At 41.1% G+C, this 21,743-nt stretch overlaps 1 protein-coding gene across 3 annotated transcripts in view; it reads left to right on the top strand.

The window, feature by feature from the left end:
* TTC7A (tetratricopeptide repeat domain 7A) overlaps positions 1-21,743 on the top strand; it is a 317,709-nt gene that overhangs the window by 46,324 nt on the left and 249,642 nt on the right. For all 3 annotated transcript variants that reach the window (XM_089529137.1, XM_089529136.1, XM_089529135.1), the window contains exons 8-10: positions 2,030-2,093; positions 14,554-14,691; positions 17,112-17,195. In XM_089529137.1, the coding sequence (XP_089385263.1) occupies positions 2,030-2,093; positions 14,554-14,691; positions 17,112-17,195 (286 nt within the window). The remainder of the gene's footprint in view (positions 1-2,029; positions 2,094-14,553; positions 14,692-17,111; positions 17,196-21,743) is intronic.

Raw genomic sequence — 21,743 nt, 5'->3', positions numbered from 1 at the left:
CCCCTCCCCCCCAGCCTCCTGTGCCTCCTGTCCAACTGAACAGACCTCCATCTCTTGGAGCAATTGCTCCCTGTTAAAGTATCTTTGAGAGGGCATTTATATTTGTGGCAATAGTCCCACAATCATGACTACCTAGTGTTAGTGAATACAGAGCCATTATGGATCCATACGTCTAGTAACAAAATCGTAACTGCAGTAAAGAATGCCCATCTGAATTCTTAAATTATCTGTAAACTAATTGAAATACTGGTTGAGTCTCCCTTATCTGAAATACTTGAGACTACAAGGGATTTGGGAGTTTTCCAGATTTTGGAATATTTGTAGATACATAATGAGATATCTTGAAAATGGGACCAAAATTTAAACATGAAATTCATTTATGTTTCATATGCATCATATACATCTTATATGCATACCCCGAAGGTACTGTATAAGTCTAGAAATTTTAGTCAAAAAATTCACCCCTGTCATGCCTCCAGAGCATTTTTGATGCTCTTGAGACATATATTTAGTTGACATTATATTAGGTTTTCTATGTATTAGTTTAAGAGGGGAAATACAGATCTTTAGCTTTAAGAAAGACAAGGATTGTGGGAAATCCCAGGGTCTTGTGCTGTCTCCCTCTAGCTAGTTTCAGTTGTGTAGTAAGATTTCAGCCAAGTCAGACCTGGAGAGAGTATTTTCCTTTGACACAAAAGAAGAAAGATAGTCCTCAAAGAAAGATAGAATACATCAAGAAGAGAGCAAGGTATTTAGGAAGGACTATTGAAAAAAAAAGGAGATAAGTTTCATGTTTTTGTGTTATAACCAGTAAAGCTTTTGGAAACGTAAGAGATTTGTGGACAAGTCTTTTGTTCTGGCTATGTTCCCGAGAGCCAGAGGCCTTACTACACCCAAAGTCCATAGCATCACTCTTGGGACAAAACAACCCCCAAAACCTGAGTTGACGTATCCATGGGTCAATGTAAATACTGAACTTTGACTCTTATTTAAAAAAGGAACCATCCCCTGGTGAAAAGCAAAAGTGTAATCTTTCCTGGAAGCACTGACCCCCATCTGTTCTCTCATTCATCCAGCCTTTACTATGAACACAAACATGCCTGCTGGAATTTTGTACGTTTTTTGACATTGTTTTCCTTTGCTCCATTCTTGAGATCCTTTGTTATATGCCCCCTAAATTTTACCCTTGACTTATTATCCATAGGTCATATCAAAACCCATAATTTTGGTCCCCAAACCTGCCCTTGACTTATATATGAGGTCAACTTATACATGGTAATTTTGCACATAATATTTTAAATAATTTTGTGCATTGAACCATCAGGAAGCAAAGGTGTCACTATCTCAGCCACCTGTGAAAAAAGTTTGTTTTTTGGAGCATTTTGGATTTCAAAATTCCGGATAAGGGAGGTTCAACCTATAACAACTTTTATAGAAAAAACTGTATAGAAAGAACCGTAGATAGCACTTGGCAAAGAATCTCCCTGTGAAGACAACTCCAATGTAATGGGGCCATCAAGGAAAAGGCTCTGTCCCTGGTGCTGACCAGTCTAATAGTTCTGTTCAAAGAATCAGAAAGCAGGTCCTTGAAACCTGATGCTAGGGCCAAGGCTGATGGGTATTAATACAGGTAGATATTCAGGTATGTTTGTCCCAAACCATTAGCACTGTAAATGAAGATCTAAAGTATTCTAGTAGCTTAAAAACTAGTATCTTAAATAGGATCAGGAAATAAATAAGTAATTGATGTAGCCATCGCAGAATAAGTGCCTGGGATGGAAAATTGCTGCCTGAATAGACTGTGTCTGCACTCAATGTAGTTCGAGTGGAGTTTTCCGTTAAGACACCCCCCATGACTTTTAGTCATCCCAGTCTGGCGAAACTATTATATAACAAATGAATCATGCATGAGGCGTTTCAAGTTACTAGTCCTGAGGTAACTTTAACAAGAGTGTCCCATGAGCCTAATTCTTGATGTTGCTTCTATATATGTATGTGTGTGTGTTTAAAAAGTGTGTCTGTCTTGCAGCATCTACAGTCCTCACGACAACGTGGAAGAGGCACTCCTCCTCCTCTTGATCAGTGAATCCATGGTAAGCCAAAGAGCAGTCGTGACAAAGAAGGGTAACAATTAAAATGCTTAATAATAATCACTATTGCACCTGCCATTTGGACAACAGAACTGTCAGGTTTAGCTTCAAGTTCCTGTGTATAGCTGGAAATAAAGCAGTTGTCTTTGATGCACAGGGCACAGTTGCTTTTCCTTCTTCCTTTGTGAAGAGTCTCTTGATGACAGTGATTGTTTTGTTGTTGTTGCTGTGTGTGCCTTCAAGTCATTTCTGACTTATGACAACCCTAAGGCGAGCCCATTGTGGGTTTTTTTTGGCAACATTTGTTTAAAGGGGGTTTGCCATTGCCTCTCTCTGAGGCTGAGAGAGAGTGACTTGACGAAGGGCTTCCAGTGGATTTCCATGATTTTGCAAGGTTTTGAACCCTGGTCTCCTGGAGTCCTGGTCTAAAACTCAAACCATACTATCTGTCATGAGGTGATAATGATGCAGCTGGGTAATTTTAGAGTCCAAACGTCATGGTCTTTGGGGGGGGGCACCTTATTTTAGATGGTAGTATGTATTTTTTCCTTCAAAATGTGGTCAGATAGTCTTGCTGTTGTTTGGAGGCCCTGCCATGCCTTCTAATGAGAGCCAAACTTCTGCCCTAAATTCCTTGTTCTAGGGCACCGGTTTGTGATGACAGCTGATTTCAGCAAACAGTCAGTGAATGGTCTGAGAAATTTAATAGAAGACTGTGACTCAGCCTTAATGTAGCTTTGGGACAATTTCATGTTTTTATTAATTTATTATTTATTTTCCTTAATGAAAAAAGTAATGATTCTCACCCCCTCCCTCCTGCCTCTATTTAAACATGAATTTAAAGCAACTCATAATTTTCTTAGAGTGGGCTGGCTATAGAAGATAAATCTCTAGAGAAGAGAAATTTTAATGATGATGATAATAACAGCAACTACATATTAATTTATATCCTGCAATTCTGCAGGCTGCATGAGGCATCTTACTTAAATCAAAGCAGATTGAAAATACAATAAACAGGGATCCTAAAACAAAAACTAACAAACAATAATGTTAAGCAGCAGGAGAATAGCAATAGCAGCCTAAAATCAAGTGAAGGGCAATGACTATAGAAGAGACTCCTCAAGATTTCAGTTTTTAGATAGTAAGACGACAACCCTAAGCATACATGCATGACAGTAAATTCCACTGAAGTCAGAAGCAGGGCCAGACTTACCATTTTAGCAAGTTTAGGTGGCCAGCTGATCATTCGTTTCATGAAATGACTGGTAACTATTAAGTCTTTTAATGTATTATTGCTGCATTTTTAGTTCTGGGGAGGAGCAGAGGCACTGTGAAATTATCTGCCTCAAGTGCAAGAATATTTTGATATGACTTGTAGGTACTATGCACTTTGCCTTGGCTTGAGCATCAGGGGACGTGTCCAGAAGATTGGTTCTGATCTAAGGGCCTTATCTTCTGAATGAACTTTTTAAGATTTGCATTGTAAAAAGTAAACATTAGAGTAACATGAACATATATGTGGCAGTGTGTGTGCAAGTGATTTATTTATTTATGGCCCGGTACAGACCACCCAAAAAGGGTGGCCTGCCGGCGCCTATTTTTCCGCCAGAGGGAAGCCTCAGCCACCAAACAGCGAGGCTTCCCGCTGGTGGAAAAAGAACCCGCAAAAAGCAGGTTCTTTTTCTGCCGCAGCGGTGGTATAATGAGTGTGCCGCTGGCGCACTTGTTACGTAAGTACCGTGCGGTGCCATGCGGGCACCGCACAGCACTTATGTAACAATGGTGGTGCCCATGTAAACAGGGCGCCGCCATTATGCCCTCGTCACGTGCGAGGGTTGCGGGGCGTGTGGGCCATCTGTACCTGGCCTAGGATAACCAACAATATATTCATGGGAAGTACTGGTGCCACTTTATCCTGCTTTAGTCAGACCTCACCTGGAATACTGTGTCCAGTTCTGGGCACCACAGTTCAAGAAGGATATTGACAAGCTGGAATGTGTCCATAGGAGGGTGACCAAAATGGTGAAAGGTTTGGAAATCATGCCCTATGAGGAGCAGCTCAGGGAGCTGAGTATGTTTAGCCTGAAGAAGAGAAGGTGAAGAGGTGACACGATAGCCATGTTTATATTTTTGGAGCAAGCTTGTTTTCTGCTGCTCCAGAGACTAAGACACAAAACAATGGATACAAACTACAGAAAAGAGATTCCACTTCAATATTAGAAAGAACCTGCTGAAAATAAGAGCTGTTCAACGGTGGAATACACTGCCCTGGAGAATGGTGAACTCTCCTTCTTTGGAGCTTTTTAATAGCCATCTGTTGGGAGTGCTTTCATTGTGTCTTCCTGCATGGCAGAATGGGGTTGGACTGGTGGTCTCTTCTAACTCTGTGATTCAGCATAAATGTTCAAGGGTCAAACTGCACAGGTCTGTGATCTCCCTTCTTGGGTCGTTCAATCCTTCCTACTCCCCCCCCCCCCCCATTTAACCTTTTTAAAGCACTCCTTTCTCAGATTTATTACATGACATAGGATGGGTTGATAGGAGGACAAATGCTCAGCTTTTATCTTTTTTCTTAACAACAACAACAACAACAACAATAATATTTTTATTTATATTTTCTTATTTATTTATTTATTTATTTATTTATTTATTTTATGGTATATATACCCCACCCTTCAGCCCTAAAGGCTATCAGAATGGCTTACAATTTTTATTTTTAATTAGACAGTTCCCTGCCCTCAGGCTTACAATCTAAAAGACACAACACAAAAGGAGAAGGGAATGGTGGTTGGGAAGGGGATGAGGTCCAGTGGTTATTCTCTCCCTCTGAGGCCTGGACCAAGGCAGATGGACTAGAGGGAGGGCTCTTCTTCTTCAGGCTAGCCCTGGTAGAGTTGGGCCTGCCTATTCACTCCCTCGCAGGCCGAAGGATGACAGTTATCATGGAGGGAGGGCTCTCTTTCTTCAGGCTAGCCCTGATGGAGCCTATTTTCCTGCCTCTTCCAGGTGGATCGAGGCAGGATTACAGCCCAATATCAATATTCAGTATACAAATGCAAATCAGAACAATAAAAACAACAATATAGTACAATAAAATATAAAAATGGATAACAATTAAAACAATACTATCAAAACAAAAAGGAGAGAGATGTTTCAATCTAGGTCAAGGAGATAGAAAAATATGTGTTATAAGAAATAAGATCGCCGGAAGAGATCCGTCTTAACTGCCCTCTTAAAGACCTCCAAGGAGGTAGTAAGACGGATCTCTTCCGGGAGCAGTTGCAGTGGAGCAGTTGCAGTGAAGACTTTCTGGGAAGTAGAAGTTAGTCTAGTTGTATGTAATAACAGATTCTTCCCCGATGTTCTAAGAGTGTGGGGCGGATTATGTAGGGAGAGGCGTTCCCGCAAGTAACTCAGGCCCAAGCCCCTGACAACAACTTCAAAGGGTGATTTATACATCTCTATGTGAGCCTGGTGGGGTTGAAAGAAAGGCTGAGTAATTCTCTCCTATGGGAAGCTAGACTGGCCCCCTCTCTGTTCTCCTCTTGCCAGAAGGTAAAGACATTTTTTATGAACAGGCATTTGGTTGACTATGCAGGAAGATGCCTATGTACTGTGCTTTGATAGGCTGCATGCGCACTGCAGAAATAATCTGGTATGACTCCTCTTTAACTGCCATGGCTCAGTGCTATGGAATTGCAGAGCAGAGCTCTGGTGCCACAACAAGCTACCATTCCCAGAATTCCATAGCATTGAGCCTTTGCAGTTAAAGTGCGGTCAAACCGGACTATTTCTGCAGTGTGGATGCAGCCATAGTCTTTTAAATAATGGTTTTACATTGTTTTAAAGTACTGGTACCTCAGGTCCAAAACACACTGCAGAAATAATCCAGATTGAGACCACTTTAACTGCCCTGGATCAGTGTTAGGGAATTCTGGGAATTAGTTTTGTGAGATATTTAGCCTCCTCTGTCAGAGAGCTCTGGTTTCCACAATACACTACAATTCCCAGGATTCCCTAGCACTGAGCCAGGGTAGTTAAAGCAGTCTCAAGTGGATTATTTCTATAGTGTATTTTGGACCCCAGTGTAGTAATTTATTTAATTGTTTTAAAAAATACTTTTATCACTATATTTTTAGATACTTTTAATTCATAATGTCAGCTGCCTCAGATCCTATGTTGGGAGAAAGGTGGGATACAAATACAGTAAAATACATTTAAGCTGAGGAAGGATGCAGGGAAAAAGAGCTCTCCATTGCTCTCAGTGTCATAGGAATTTATCACACGGGAGGGATCCCGTGCAAAAATGGGTGAACCCCCCCCCACACACACAAAAGTGGATTTATTATCAGACAACGTCCAGGTTAACTCAACATTAAACCTAACAGAAAATAGAAAAGATACGCAAAAGTGCAATTGATTTTCAGATGACGTTGCTGTTAAGGTGCATTAATTCTACATTAACCCAGCTAGAAAGTAGACAAAACGTGATTCTTTTTACTTCTGGAAAATTCCAAAAGTAAAAAGAATTGTGTTTTGTCGATTTTCTAGCCAGTTTAATGTTGTGTTAACCCCAATGTGTCTGAAAATAAATTGTGTTTTTCTGTCTCTTCTTAGTTTTTTTCTGAGTTTTAAATCCCGTTTCTGAATGGGATGCCTCCCATGTCATGAACTTCATAGAGTTGGGAGGGACCTCATGGTTATCTCTTCCTACCCCTATTCAGTGCAAGATCTCCAGCTAAAGCAACCCCAGCAAGTAGCTTTCCAGTCTCTGAAAACATCGAGAGAAGGAAACCCCACCACCTCTCTAAAGGCATTGGTTCCACTGCTGAACAACTTTTACTGGCAAGAAATTCCTTCTACTGTTCACTCAAATGGTCTTTGGGGAAAGTATGGCAAAGGGAAGTATATTTGAAAAGTGGTCATGCAATAATAAAAGTATAATTTCCAAGCTGAAGGAAGGAATAGCCCCACTGTATTCTGCACTAGTCAGGCCTCATCTGAAATACTGCATTCAGTTCTGGGCACTTTATTTTAAGAAATATATAGACAAGTCCAGAGAAGGGCAATGGGGATGATAAGAGGTATGGAGAACAAAACATTTTAGGAAAGGTTGAAGGATCTGGGTATGCTAAGCTTGGTGAAGAGAAAACTGAGTGATGACATGATTGCTCTTTTTAAATACTTCAAGGGCTGTCGCCTGAGAGGAGACAGGAGGCTTGTTCTCCATTGCCCCAGAGAGTAGGACAAGGTCTAATGGTTTGAAGTTAGATTTCGATTGAATATTAGAAGGAATCTCTTGACTATAAGAGCAGTTCAACAATGGAATTAATTGCCTAGAAAGGTGGTGAGGTCTACTTCTCTGGACATGTTCAAAAAGTGGCTGGACAACTACCTGCTGGTAATGCTTGGTCCTTCATTTTTTATTTTTTTATTTTTTGGATTTCAGCTCCCCAGATTCCTGACTATTGGCCTAGGTGGCTGGAGCTGGAGGACCAAAGTTTAGGAATCACTGACCTAGAACAAGACTTTTGGTCCTCCAAATGTTTTGGACTTGAGCTTTCTGGGAGTGGAAGCCTGAAGCCTCTGGAAGGCCAACGAAAAAGGTTAAGACAGCGGTTCTCATACGTGCTGCAGTTGTTTCCAGTGCTGCTTAATGTTAACCAGAGCTTCCATGTAGTTGGAATGGGAACATTTTTCTGTCATCATTCCTCCCGCCTTCCCTCATTCTATTCCCCATTCTCTGTTTATTTTGAAATACTTCTATTTACATTTAGCAGATCTATTCCCTTTTTAATTTTGGTCGTTCAAAGTACAGTTCATAAACCTGTCACTCAGACCAACTTTGTGGCCATTTTGGTTATTTATTTATTTTAATGGCAAAAGAATGTGTCCCTTTCAGCATGGCATCTAGCTAGTATGCTGTGGGTTTATATTTGTCAAAACTGGCAGCAGGATAATTTCAACAGAGTTGCCTGCTTTCTCAGCTGAACCCAGTACCCCATAACTAAGAGTGATAAACATTGTGCCCAACAGAGCAGAATTTTAGAAATAATTCATCTTGGTCTTACTGTTTAGTTAAGTGGCCAGATGGGATCTGACCTTGAAAAGTGAGAAAAAAGAAATAGATGTAGGAAGCAGAACTGGGAATATCTTCTGTTGCCTTTACATCTACAAAGCTGTTCATTAGGCTTTCTTCATTCTGTTGGCTCAGCTAAGTAGCAGAGCTTGAAGACATTTCATTTTTGGATTACAATTCCCAGCATGGGATGGCTAGTGGCCATGCTGAATGTACAATTCTAGTAGTTGTAATCCAGAAATGTTCTTTCCAAGCTTGGTTTGAGTGAAATCCTGTACACCGGAGTGGGAACCTACGTCTCTATGGCATGCTTCCAAAAGCACCCTGCAAATGTAATTTTTTTAGTTCAGGCTTCTAGAAGAATTCTCTGTTTTCCTTCCAACATCCCAAAGGAAGGAGAGAGAGAAAAATGTCAGTGGCCCACACAGAGTGGGTGGGAGAAGGAGCGAAAAATAAGGTGTATTGACCAACTACTAGCATGTGATCCACAACAGATTACTTCCAAGGGAATGTGGTCCTGAGCAGAAACAATATTTACTACCCCTGCTATAACATATTCTTCTGTGTCCCAGTTTGGCAAAGATAATCCCAGTTAATCCTTTGGCATCCCACTTTCTCAGTTGTTTTTAAAATGTCCCGGTTTTTCTCTCCTCCCCCACTTTCTCCCATTGTACTGTGTATACTGTTGGACTGCAACTCTGTAGTCCAGGGTTTGAATCCCTGCTCGAGCATAATAACCCTCTGGGTAACCTTGGGCAAGTCATGCTCCTTCAGCCTCAGAGGAAGGCAATGGCAAACTCCCTCTGGGTAAATTTGCCAAGAAAATCCCATGGTAGGTTCACCTTAGGGTCACCATAAATAAAAAATGACTTGGAGGCACACAACAACAAAAATTACTTTATTTCCTAGTTTTAGTTTATTTACGAGTTTCGACAACTAGTAATTGGTCCAAAGTGGTATATCTGGCTACCCCCTACCTTATCCTACCTCAGAGAGAGCATGACTTGCCTGGAGAGAGACTGCCTGGTTCAAGATCATCCAGTAAGTAGTAGATATGACTTGTTTGGGACGTTGAACCTGGTTTTCCAAGTAGGAGTTTCACTTTCTAATTACCGCATCCTGTTGCTTCTCTTTTATTTTATTTCTCTTTTAGTGGAGTGGCAAAAGACATACGGTTATCCATATTTGTAACCCTCAAAGCTCATGGTAATGCCCTAGTTCGGATGACTATTTTATGTTTGCTGAGGCTTTTCTTTAAAATTCCTCATTTGGCCCACTGACAAATGCTCAGAATAGCTGACTCTGTTGTGAGGCTGATTACTGGCTTTCAGCAGATGTGGGGGTTTGTTCAGCACAGCTGTTTTTCCCAAGTAAATGGTACAGCAGAGTTACTGGTGCAGAAACCTTTTAATAGTGTGGTGTAAAATGTGTAAATGGGTAGAAGTGACAATGAGGATTATTGTGTGTATCATTCCATAAACCTTTGCCTTTCTCTGTACCTTTTACAGTCTTCCTATTTAGAATCATAGAGTTGGAAGAGATCTCAAGGGATATCCAGTCCAACCCCCTGCCATGCAGGAACACAGAATCAAAGCACTCTCATGTGCTAGTCTCATATCTTAATCTACTAACTGTGTTGTTGTGGAGTTGACATGGGGCCTGGTTGTCCAGTCCTGAAAACTCCTTGATTGAATGAATGGCATATTCTTGTAATAACATGCATTCTTTTGCATAGAGGAATGTGAGGGCCAGTGTGGTCTATTCATTAGAGTTGGTCTGGGACTGCAGAGATCCAGGTTCAAGTTCCCTCTCAGCCATGCAATGTACCATGGAAATTATCTATCCTTTTCTCTCTTTCTTTTTCTTGGGTGCATTTACATTGTAGAAATAATGCTGTTTGACACCACTTTAAGTGCTTTAGCTCCATCCTATGGTATCCTGCTATTTGTAGCTTTAGCAGGTCTTCATCCTTTGCCAAAGAGTACAGGTGCCTCACAAAACTAGACATCCCAGGGTTCTGTAGGATAGAGCTATGGCAATCAATGTAGTGTCAAACTGCATTATTTCTACAGTGTAGATGCACCCTGAGTCTGACCTGAGTCACAGAGTTGTTGTGTAGTACATTGCCTTGAGTTCATTAGAGGAAGGACAAGGTATCTGTGACTAATAAATATGTTTTCTCAAGTCTACGAAAGTGCATGCTGAGGAAGTAGACTCAACTCTACAAAAACTCGTGCTGCCAACTTCTTTTTCCCCCAGTTAGTCTCAAAGGTGCTACAAGATCTCTCTACATATGTTTTCTCAGTGCAGGGGCAAAACATTCTCCCCCTCTGCCTGAGATTTGTAAGTGGAAGCAGGAGAAAGATGAGTCACTCATATTTCTTCTGTTTCCACTTTTTCAAGAACATCCAAAATAGCCCAAAGCTTGTTTAAAGACCATCTTCTGAAACCACCATGTTTGTGTACCTAGATTTATTTCAGAAAAAAATCTGAAATTCCTGTTTTCCTCTCTCCAGAGCAACTGATATTTTTAGTTAGAGGATGAACTAATTATCCCAGACTTACAGTTGGTACTAAGCATATTTTTAAAATGAAGCAACAATTTTATTAAAAAAAATCACCACTAGACAACAAGGTTTTGAGTTTACCTAACTTACTAGGAATAGCTACTCTTGGTAATATGTATCTGGACCACATTTATTGATGTGTTAATTATAAATTATTCAGAAAATCTATTAATGCTAAACTGTAATAAATACATTTAATTTTTAATATTTTGTTAAACTGTGAAATCTTTAAATTAACTTTTTTTAAAAATGACTAGAAATGACCAGTGTCATGTTAAAGTATCAAGAAACAGCAGTTATTACTAAGTAATTATGTTTTAATATTTAACGTTTGAAATAATGACTGGCAAGGCTGTTGCTGAAAATGCTAGCAAGTTAGAGATAATGAATTCATTTTTAACAAATTATTTCCAAATTCCGGATACACCTGGAGCTCTTCACATAGATGTGTTGGAAGGCAGCAGATTGTAGAAAGGTAATCTAGTTGCTGCAAAACCAAACTAAAAATAGTAGTTCATTGAAGGCCTGTCTTTTTCATGAGGTACTTGTGTTATTGCAAGCATTGGAATGACTTTTATTTTCATCATTGAAGAAGGGTGTGAAATACATTTGTTGTTGTTGTTAGCTGCTCTCAGGTTAAACTTGACTCATGCCGACCATGTGAATAAGAGATCTCCAAGCCCCCCATCCTCCACTGCTTTGCTTAGTAGATCTGGTAGATCCAGATCCATGACCTCCCTGATTGAGTCTGTCCATCTGGCATGCCGTTCCTCTCTTTCTGCTTTCCCCCACCTTTACTAGCAGTATTGTCTTTTCCAGTTATCCATGCCTTTTCATGATGTGGCCAAAGTATGGCAGCCTCAATTTGATCATCATGGCTTCCAGGGAGAGTTCAGGCTTGATCTGTTCAAGGACTCATTTGCTACACATGTTTAATTCTATTTGTACTCTTTCACTCTCCATAAAAATTTAGGACAGCCTACATCAACATATCATTTCATCATCACCAGAATCTTGTTGAGGATTATCTCATTTCATCCTCACAAGAATCTTGTTGATTCATGTCTTCAGCTATGAAGCAGACTGAAAGAGAGTGGTCCAGAATTTCTGGGACAAGGACTGGATCTCACACTTCTCCAGTCCAAAACTGGCACTCTTAACATACTTGCCCCGGGCATGTTGAAGCCCATGAGAAGCAGACAATTACTGTACATCCATTTTTGGTTCAGTGAGATTATACTGAGTAAGGCAAGGTTCCATCTTACTAAATCCACACATCACTGCTATAAGATAAGCTTTATTGGTGGTAAATGATGCAGTCAGCATGACATAGTGGTTTGAGTGTTGGACTGTGACTCTGGAGACCATGGTTCAACTCCTAGCTTGGCCGTGAAACCAACTGGATTACCTGCGGCAAGTCACATGCTTTCAGCCTCAGGGGAAGGCAATGGCAAACATTCTCTGAGCAAATCTTGCCAAGAAAACACCATAATAGGTTTGCTTTAGGGTTGCCAAAAGTCAGAAATAACATAGGACATCTACAGAAGGAAGTAATCCAGTCCTCTAGCTGATGGATCCATCATCCCCTGGTAGCAAGGGATATAACTGGGCATCTAAGCAACTAATTCTAGCCAGACTAGCCCTGGTAGGGCCAACACTCTTGATCCCTATGGCTAACTAACAGGTTCCTTAGGCTGAAGTGCCATCAACCAACTCACCACACTGGATGATGACTTCCCAAAATTTATACAAGGCAGGAGGAAAGAAAATTGAAGTGTGCAGATCTGATCCATCTCTCATCTAAAAGGGAAACTTGCCCAGTTTCGGGTTCAATAATGGAGGTATAGCAAATTGAAAACAACAGTCTGTTTAATCATACAGTTCCAGTCCAGATGTCAGCACCACCTGAGCAGTCTGCCACTGAAGCAGACATACATCTTATTGTTTGTATCAGTTTTGGAAAATCCACCTAACAACAGAATACAGCTATGTCTTGCAAATCATAAGAGGATATTGGAACCAGTCATGAAATAGCAGTCAGTAAGCCATAACGAAAAACTGCCAAGCAAGCACCAAGTACAAACCATTCATGTTGAAACTTTTCAGATTGTTATTAGTAAGTGCAGGTTAGTCAACAATTATGTTTTAGTGTGCACCTTTGCACATTTCTAATGCTCTGGTAATCTGTTTTTCTTTGAGAAGAGTTTAATAACTTTCTGCGGCTTCCAATTTTTTTCTTGATTCAGAATACTTTTCTTTTAGCTTTAGGTTACTTTGGCTTTGTGGTCAACCTCTGGCCTTTCCCTTCACACCCCAATAGCTGCCAAAATAGTACAAGAAGGTTGGCAAGGGAGTTTTGCTCCCAGGACCTGTTCTTTCCAGCCATGATCTGCCAAGCTGATATTGAAACTATCTAGCCGGGTCTATTAAATTCTAATTAATCATTTCTATGCTTCTAGACAGCTTTTGGCCATGATGCTGACAAGGATTCTAGAAATCATCTGGCTGGTGGCAGAGGCCACACTCATTGCACACAGGGAACAATCAGAACCATGGACGGTGTTCTGCAGGAATTCCTTGGTTGAAGCATTTTTCGACAGAGGGAACTGTTGTTTCAGCAATAGCCTTCCAGGAAGAGAAGGTTTAAGTATTCTGATCAGCTTGGATCCTTCAGATACTTTATGCCCTTTAAATAGCCAGGACCTTGGGCCTGGAGAGGGCCTAGATGGCTATTATCGGTTCTGCCTAGAGTGTGGTGACTAGTGTTATATCAGATTCTAAGTTTCTTGGGGTGCTGAGCATCCAAGATTTGAGCTGTTGTGCCCTGTGTCTGTATAGCATTGTTTTGTGGAACATACTGACACAGGATGCATTCATAGTGGAAAACTTTGATGTCTGTGGGAGGGAGAGCAGATCAAGTCAAGGAGGAACTATAGCTATAGATATATGGTTATAGCATACATCCTATGAATATATGTCAAGGAGCAACCACTGGAGTGCTTTTGCCCTCGCCTTTTGCTTATGCACTTCCCAGGGGAATCTGGTTGGTCACTATTTGATCAGAGTACTGGACAAGACTGACTTTTGGACTGAACTGGGGAGATATTCTCAAAGAGATGTTCAGCCATGATTTTCATTTTTTGAGAACATATAAGTCCCCCAAATGTGTACATCTTTTTGTTCCTTCAGACAAACACAAGCAAATGTTCAACTTGAGGAGGGTTTTCTACAGCCATGGTTCCCTGAATAGTTTTGTATTGCAAGCGCTGTGCATGATAGAAATGGTGTGCCACAGAGCTGTCAGAAATGCCACCATTTGATTTTTGAGATTATGTTCTTTGAGTGACAGTTTAGAGAATAGCATACTGTTGTACAAGGGAGCATTAGGATTCTTATTCTGAGCCCACTTTCCCCTCCCCCAAATTAAAGGATAGCCTGGAATAGCATTGCTTTCATTTTATTTGAATAGGTTGCCTTAGCAAAGTCACAAGCGACTGAAGTAATCAGGTTTTAAGTGTGTTCTGTGGGCTTTGGAGAACCCTGGCCTTATAGGCCTTTGTGTAATCTCTTATTATGATGCTTTTGAGACACAATCAGAAGGGATTGTCTCCTGGCCTTTCTGCAAATGCATTCTGCCTTCTTGAATTACTCTCCTCCAAAAGAATGCATAGGTTGGTGCAGTGCTTGCTTCCACTGACATGTGGTGCATAGATGAAGACCTTTCTCAGGTGTACCTGACATTCTCTCTTCATTAATGCTAGACCTGTTTACTTCAACTGACCCCCTTTTTATTTTATTATTCTGAATTCACTATCAGGCAAACCAGGATGCAGTAATTAGCCGGGCTCCTGACCAGAAAGATGATCGAGCTGTGAGTCTCCGGGATGCATCAGCAGTTTATGATCTTCTAACTATCACATTGGGCAGAAGAGGGCAGTATGTCATGCTTTCTGAGGTATCTGGTCCTCCAAGCTTTTCCTCTTTTCTTTTAACTGAGGCAGCACTCTAAATTTCTTTCATAAGGTACACCGGTTTGCAGCTTGGAAACATCAGTTTTTGTGGCTACAACCCCCAGATTCCCCTAGCAAGTGTGGTTATGTTGACTGAGGAATTCTGGGAGCTGTTGTCCAAAAAAGTAACCTTTCCAAGTTCTGAGCTTGCTCATAACAAGGATGTGTAGGCTCCATACTTACTACATCTATTTTATTTTTGATTAGAACCCAGAAGGCCGCTAATAAAACCGGGTGCAATTTGTTAGTGCAGCTGATTAGAGATGTTGTAAACATTAACAACAATGGTGTATAATGTGAAGTCAAAGGCTTTCATGGCCGGCATCCATAGTTTTTTGTGGGTTTTTCGGGCTATGTGGTCATGTTCTAAAGAGTTTCTTCCTGAAGTTTCGCCAGCATCTGTGGCTGGCATCTTCAGAGATGTAAGCAATCTTCTCTGAAGATGCCAGCCATAAATGCTGGTGAAACGTCAGGAAGAAACTCTTCTAGAACATGACCACATAGCCCGAAAAACCCACAAAAAACAACGGTGTGTAAGTTTCTGCCTATCCCTCTGTTGCCACCAAATGTGTTGTTTTCCACTAATCCCAACCATTGCCATCAAATATGAGGGCTTCTCCTTATCTCCACCTCTTCCCCCAATGTGAGGGCCTTCTTCTGTGATACTGCTGTAGCCACCAACTCTTGAGGACCTTCTTGATGCAATTTATGTGTGAGATTTTATTTATCTTCTATCCCTACGGTCAGAAATGACCTGACAACCTTGTCAGAGGGGAAACATTAACCTTTACCTTTATATTGCTACTGGACATCACCAGTCTTTATTAGCTGCTGCCTGCTAAAACACCATGTCTGAACTCAACTTTCCAATATGTAACATTCCTGTTGACACAAATGTATACAGGTTGAGTGTCCCTTATCCGGAATTCCAAAATCCAAAATATTCCAAGAACCAAAACTTTTTTCATGAGTGCCAGAGACAGTGACACTTTTGCTTTCTGATGGTTCAATGTAGAAAGATTTTGTTTCATGCACAAAATTATTTAAAACATTGAATAAAATTACCTTCAAGCTATGTGTGTATGGCTACTTTGCTATATGAAACATAAATAAATTATATGTGAATGCTTGGGTCCCATCTTCAAGATATCACATTATGTACATACAGTGGACCCTTGTTATACGCTGGGGTTTGGTTCCAAGATCCCCCGTGTATAACAAAATCTGTGTATGCTCAAGTCCCATTAAATATAATGACATAGCAAAATGGTATCCCTTATAAAAAATGGAAAATCAAGGTTTAATATTTGAAATTTATACGTTTTTTGAACATTTTCAAACCAGGGACACTTGAATCTGTGTATAAAAAATCCGTGTATAAGAAGGGTCGACTGTATATGCAAATGCAGGTACTGTATTCTGAAATCCAAAAAGATCAGAAATCCAAAACATTTCTAGTCTCTAGCATAAGAGAGACTCAACCGGTAATACAGTAATAATGATTTATTGAACAGAATTTGGACATAACATCACAAAATATTTATTTAATACAACTAAATCACATATCTCATTCTCTCTCTCATTCATATCCTAACTAACCCTGACTCTGACCCAGATTCTAACTCCTCTCTATTTCTGAACCTGACCAGTCCTCCTAACCACTCAAACTACTAACCCCCACTCACTAATCCCTAATCCTAGCCAACTGTTATACACCAACATTTTTTCAAAACCCCTTTAGATATTCCACCAGTCACCGCTCTGTCCTAAAATTCCATTCTTGCACCAGCTCCCAACAGATCTTTACCTTACAACATCTGATTACATAGTGCCTTATTGTTTATTGTTATTTGCCTTCAAGTCATTTAGGATTTATAGCAGTGCTAAAGGGTATCACATGGTTTTCTGGGGCTGAGAGTGTTTGTCTCTCCCAAATACATAGTGCATACCTTAATATCTAATAAATGGAAACAGTGTTTTCTCCTGAAAAGTCCAGAACATCACAGGACATCTCTAAGCACATGCTCTGGCCAGGAATTTGTGGTCAGTCCCCAAACTAGGGTCACAAGTTCTTTTCATGCATGCACTCAAATCTACTTTTAGTTCCTCCTAGACCCAAGCACTCGGTTTTCCAGCTAATTGGCTTACTTGCTAATTAGCTTACTTGCTGTTCACCGCTATGATCTTTGGAATAGCGGTATATAAATAAAAAAAACAAAACAAAAAAACAAACAAAAAAAACCTTAATTTTAGTTAGATGATTAGAAATAATAAATCCTGCAGAAGCTATGAGTTTGTATGTATGTGTTTAGAATCTACTGATGTTATTGCTTATGTATATATTTCTTTCTCTCCCACGCACCAGTGTTTAGAACGAGCAATGAAACTTGCTTTTGGTGAATTTCATCTCTGGTACCAGTTGGCACTTTCCATGGCAGCTTGTGGCAAGGTAAGCCTGAAACCCAAAGAACCAAAACAAAATGAAATTAAATCCCTGCCGTATGCTTGGGATTGTTTCCATTTTCTGTACTCAGTTATCCCAAGCAAAAGTTGACCTGAAATATTAGTATTGTTACAGCATATGCATTTAGGGTTAATAGCAGAAATTTTAATCGTTCCTTCTAAAATTGAACTCAAGCAGAGTTTAGAAAAGTTACTATGTGGATTATAACTCCCAGAATTACTCGGCCAGTTCAGATATTGCTGATCTCAGACTTTGGAATTCTCTCTCTCAGAAGTCTAGGGTGGCTCCATCCTTGCTTCCCTTCTACTAGCAAAGTTCAAATGTTTTTGTCTGCTTATGCAAGGCTTACTTGACCTCGTTGTTTCATTTCCCATGCGCAAATTGCTAATTTTGGATTAAAAGTTTACCAAGGCTGCATTTGCACTGCAGAAATAATCCAGTTTGACACCACTTTAACTTCCATGGCTCAATGCTGTGGAATCCTGGGAATTATAGTTTGCTGTGTTACCAGAGTTCTCCAACAGAGAAGGCTAAATGTATCACAGAACTACAAAACCCAGAATTCCATAGCACTGAACCATGGCAGTTAAAGTGGTGTCAAACTGGACTATTTCTATACTGTACATGCAGCCTGAAACATATTGAAATGTTCTTTTTTGTAGTGCAGGAACCTCTCTTTTTCATGTTTTTTTCTGCCTCTGGTACCAGATTTTTTTGTAAGAGAGGTAATGTTGAGGAACACATCTACTTTGCTGACATATAACTCTGTGTGTGTGTGTGTGTGTGTGTGTGTGTCATGTGATCAGGCAGACCCAGCTCCATCAGGGCTAGCCTGAAGAAAGAGGCTCCTCCCTCCTTAACTGTCATCTTCCGGCCTCCTATTCCCCTCCAGCTATGCTCTGACTGTGTGGGGGAGAGGCTTGCATACCCTAATGAAGTTGTGAGCTATGCTGGCGGTGGTATAATAGCCACTGGTAGGGCCTCCCATGCCAGACAGGTCACAACTGAAGGGTCTGACCAAGAGTGCCAAAGGGCAGGATGGGCTCTCTAGCCTTATGGCAACCATTCTAGGAGAAGGAAAACTCTAATCCCAAACCTGGGCAGATGGTGCTCGTCTAACCCTGTAAGGTCAACCATCTAAGAGAAAGAAACTCTAATCAAACCTACGACCTGAGGACCTCACTGCCACCGTCCATGCTTGTCAAGGCCTCAGCAGACGAACCTCTGGTTTAAAGGGTGAGGTCAGTTCTGTGCACGCTGCGCTCCACCAGAAAAATACATTGCACGGGATCGAAGGATACATCCAGTGTCATCAACGTGCTTGTAGAAAGCATGGATGAATCCTTCCTGAATCTTCGTTCGTGAAGTAAAGCCAAGAAGAAGAAGAAGAAGAAGAAGTGTGTGTGTGTGTGTGTGTGTGTGTGTGTAGATATTCCTGTATGTTTTAAGTCTCTATTGGTTTTAATAATTTGTCTTGAGTCCAAATATTGGGGGAAAGATGGGTTATAAATGAATGAACTGTGGATATAAAAGGACTAAATACACTAAAGGCACCAGATTCCCATCTGATCTTGGAAGCTAACTAAGGTAAGCCCTGTTTAGTACTTGGATGGGAGACCACTAATGAATACTAGGTGCTGTAGGAGGCTATATTTCAGAGGAAGAAACTGACAAAATCATCTCTATTCTTTGCCTAAGAAAACCCTATGAAATTCATGGGGTCAGGCAACTTGAAGACATATATACACATAAACTTCCCTGAGCTTTGAACTCAGATGGTTCAGTATCTAGTTTTGAAGCAAAATGGGATCACCTAAAAATATGGCTTCTACATATACAGAGGATGCAGTAGCAGTGTAGGGGTACCCAAAAATGCAAATAAAAAGAAGCTGACAAAGAGTCTTACTTGATATGAGTCAATTCCTTGCTGTACTCAAACACAAACATCAGGCTTCGTAGGCCTAATGTATTTTCTTATTGGAACCTCAAGATTCATCATCCAGAGCCAAACCAAAATATGGAAGATTAAAGAACAGGGCACCCTTGTGAACATTCTGAACCCAAGGATTTATTTTAAATACCAGAAGTGAGCTGAGGTCACAGTCCTTTTGCAGTACAGGCCACTCCTGGTTACCCTTTCCCTTCAACAGCACAATTTCAATAGAAAAGGACATTTTCGTATTGCTTTTATTTAAAATGGAGATCAGAAACATTTGCTGATCTACTACACTTTGACCAAATGGAGTTGGTCAGATATGGGGAATCATTTTGGGGTAAGGGGCCATGTCCCTCACAAGCCAAGTGGTGTTAGAATGCATGCATGGCCCTGTACCCTGATGTAACTGGCGCCCTAGCTGAAGCACTAGGTAAAGATTTCCACTTAGCACTGTAGCTAGAAAACCATCTTCTCTCCTCCCCACATTCCCCACTGGAGGAAGGGGGAAGACGAGCAAAGCTCTGTCAGCTGGGCTTGTGTCAACTGACACCTAGTTGCAAACCAGGGAAGAAACATTCTGCTTTGTTCCTAGTATGTGATCAGAGACAACTGGGGATTTCCCCACTACAGAGTGACAGGGCTTGGAGGTAGGGAGGAGTAACATCCGTGACAAACTAGATTAGGTTCCTCTCCCATCCTCAGCGGTAGATCCTGATCTATCTCAGGCCTGCCTGTGTCCTAGATGGCTAACTTGTTCAGTATTCTGCAAATTCATTGGTGTAGGTCTTTGTGATGAATTGATACAAGAACTATAAATTCCCTGGAGCCAATGCTTCGGACAGGAGCAATTTCCTTCTCCATCTGTGCAGTATTTCACTCCTGCTCCTAAAGCTTTCCCAAAGGATTCATATTATATCCTCTGCAATGCCATCATTTTGCTAATGGGGTGGACCTGAAGACAAGAGTTTTTATCACACTCTGCAGCTTGGTGGTAGAAAAACAAGAGATGGGTGTGGAGAGATGAGGAGGAAACATAAGGATATCTCTTCCGAAGACGTTTGAGGTTTTCAAGGCAAAAAATCACTTTTCACCTCTGTGGGCTGCAATCAGATCTCTGATTTCATTGGAAATGAGACCCCACATCCTGAGTTTTACCTTCAAACATACTTGTCCCAGAATGGGATTCATAAATAAGCAATATGATGGAGACCAAGTTTGACATGTCCTTGTGCTCCATAAATATTCCTATCTTTAATCTTATCTTTTAGAAGCAATGCTCTTTGTGTGTGGATGCATTGTATCCTGTGGGGTCATTCCCACTGCAGTTTGCTCTGAAGTGGGATTCGGGGCAAATGACCCTTGTTCCCTTTTGAAACTGCTTCTGATCCTCATTGGATCGATTCCAGGAGGAAAGAAGTGGGGCAAACACAAATAACCCGGGGTTTCTTGACATTAGTTTGAAAGGGTTTTTTTTTTTTTTTGAGAAAAATCGATTCTGAAGCGTGCTCAATAAGTGGGATATCAGAAGTGCCAGATCAGAATTGATTCTTTTTCTGAGGGGGGGGGGGGACAAATGGCAGAGGGTTGTGTACCATCCCTCCACAGAGACCCCCCAGTGCTGCTTGTTTCCGTTTTAGTTGTTGTTGTTGATAAAATAAATTTGATCGAAAAATCAATAGATTGCATTTTCCTTTGCAAGTGGTTGCTTTAGCAATCTATTGCATTTTCAATAAATGTTTATTTTAAAGGGGGGGGGCTTTCATTCACCTCCTCTACCCCTTCTTCCTCCCAGCCCCCCCCCCCCGACCTTGCCTTGTCAGGCATAGCAGGGGTCTTTTTTGGAACCCGCGGGAGTCCCCCTCCTCTCTGCCACCTGGAATTGATTGATCCCAGGCTGGCAGGGGTCTTGGAGGGGGACCCCTGGAGGTCCCCGGTCCAGTGCCACCCTGGGATTAAGCGATCCAAGTGTGTCTGGGGGCTGGGAGGGACCCTTGGGGGTCTCCCTTCCCAGTGTCACCATAGGACCAGTACCCCATTGAGGAAGGGAGGCAGGGGTGTCAAGGGAAACCCACCTCTACCTGCGGTCCTCCTTCTCCAGAACATGCCCTCCATTTCAGCCCCCCCTCCACCCAGTCTTGTAAATCTGGGCTGCTTACGTCAGAAAGACTGACATGTCTTTTGAAGCGGGGCAGCTAGTGGGAATGGCAACTGAGCCATAAAAGAAGCGATTTCACAGAGGTAAGGGGGGAAAACCCTTTCATAGTGAGAATTTGTAATCGAATTCTAAAAGCCAGCGAGAGCGAATCAGGATTCAATTTAACCTACAAGTGGGAATGACCCCTGTGTATGTGTATGCTGCTCTTCTCTTCACAGTACCGCATTCTGCAATACTCAGTCTGCACTTAATGAAACACTGACTTTTCCAAGATAAAGGCACGCAAAGGACACTTAAAAAGACAAAATTATACTGATTTTTCTCTTGCAAATCAACACATTAGTGAATTACAAAGAGAGCTCCTAGAAAGCTTTATTTATAGTCATGTGTAAACAATATCTAAATACAATCTCCTTCCCCCATTTTGTTTTGTTCAAAGTTC

The sequence above is a fragment of the Sceloporus occidentalis genome, unplaced genomic scaffold (assembly GCF_023333645.1).
Source record: "Sceloporus occidentalis isolate IW3139 unplaced genomic scaffold, rSceOcc1.0.p SCAF_6, whole genome shotgun sequence".
NCBI lineage: Eukaryota > Metazoa > Chordata > Lepidosauria > Squamata > Phrynosomatidae > Sceloporus > Sceloporus occidentalis.
Note: the sequence above shows the minus strand (reverse complement) of the source record. Positions and strands in the feature narration are given on the sequence as shown.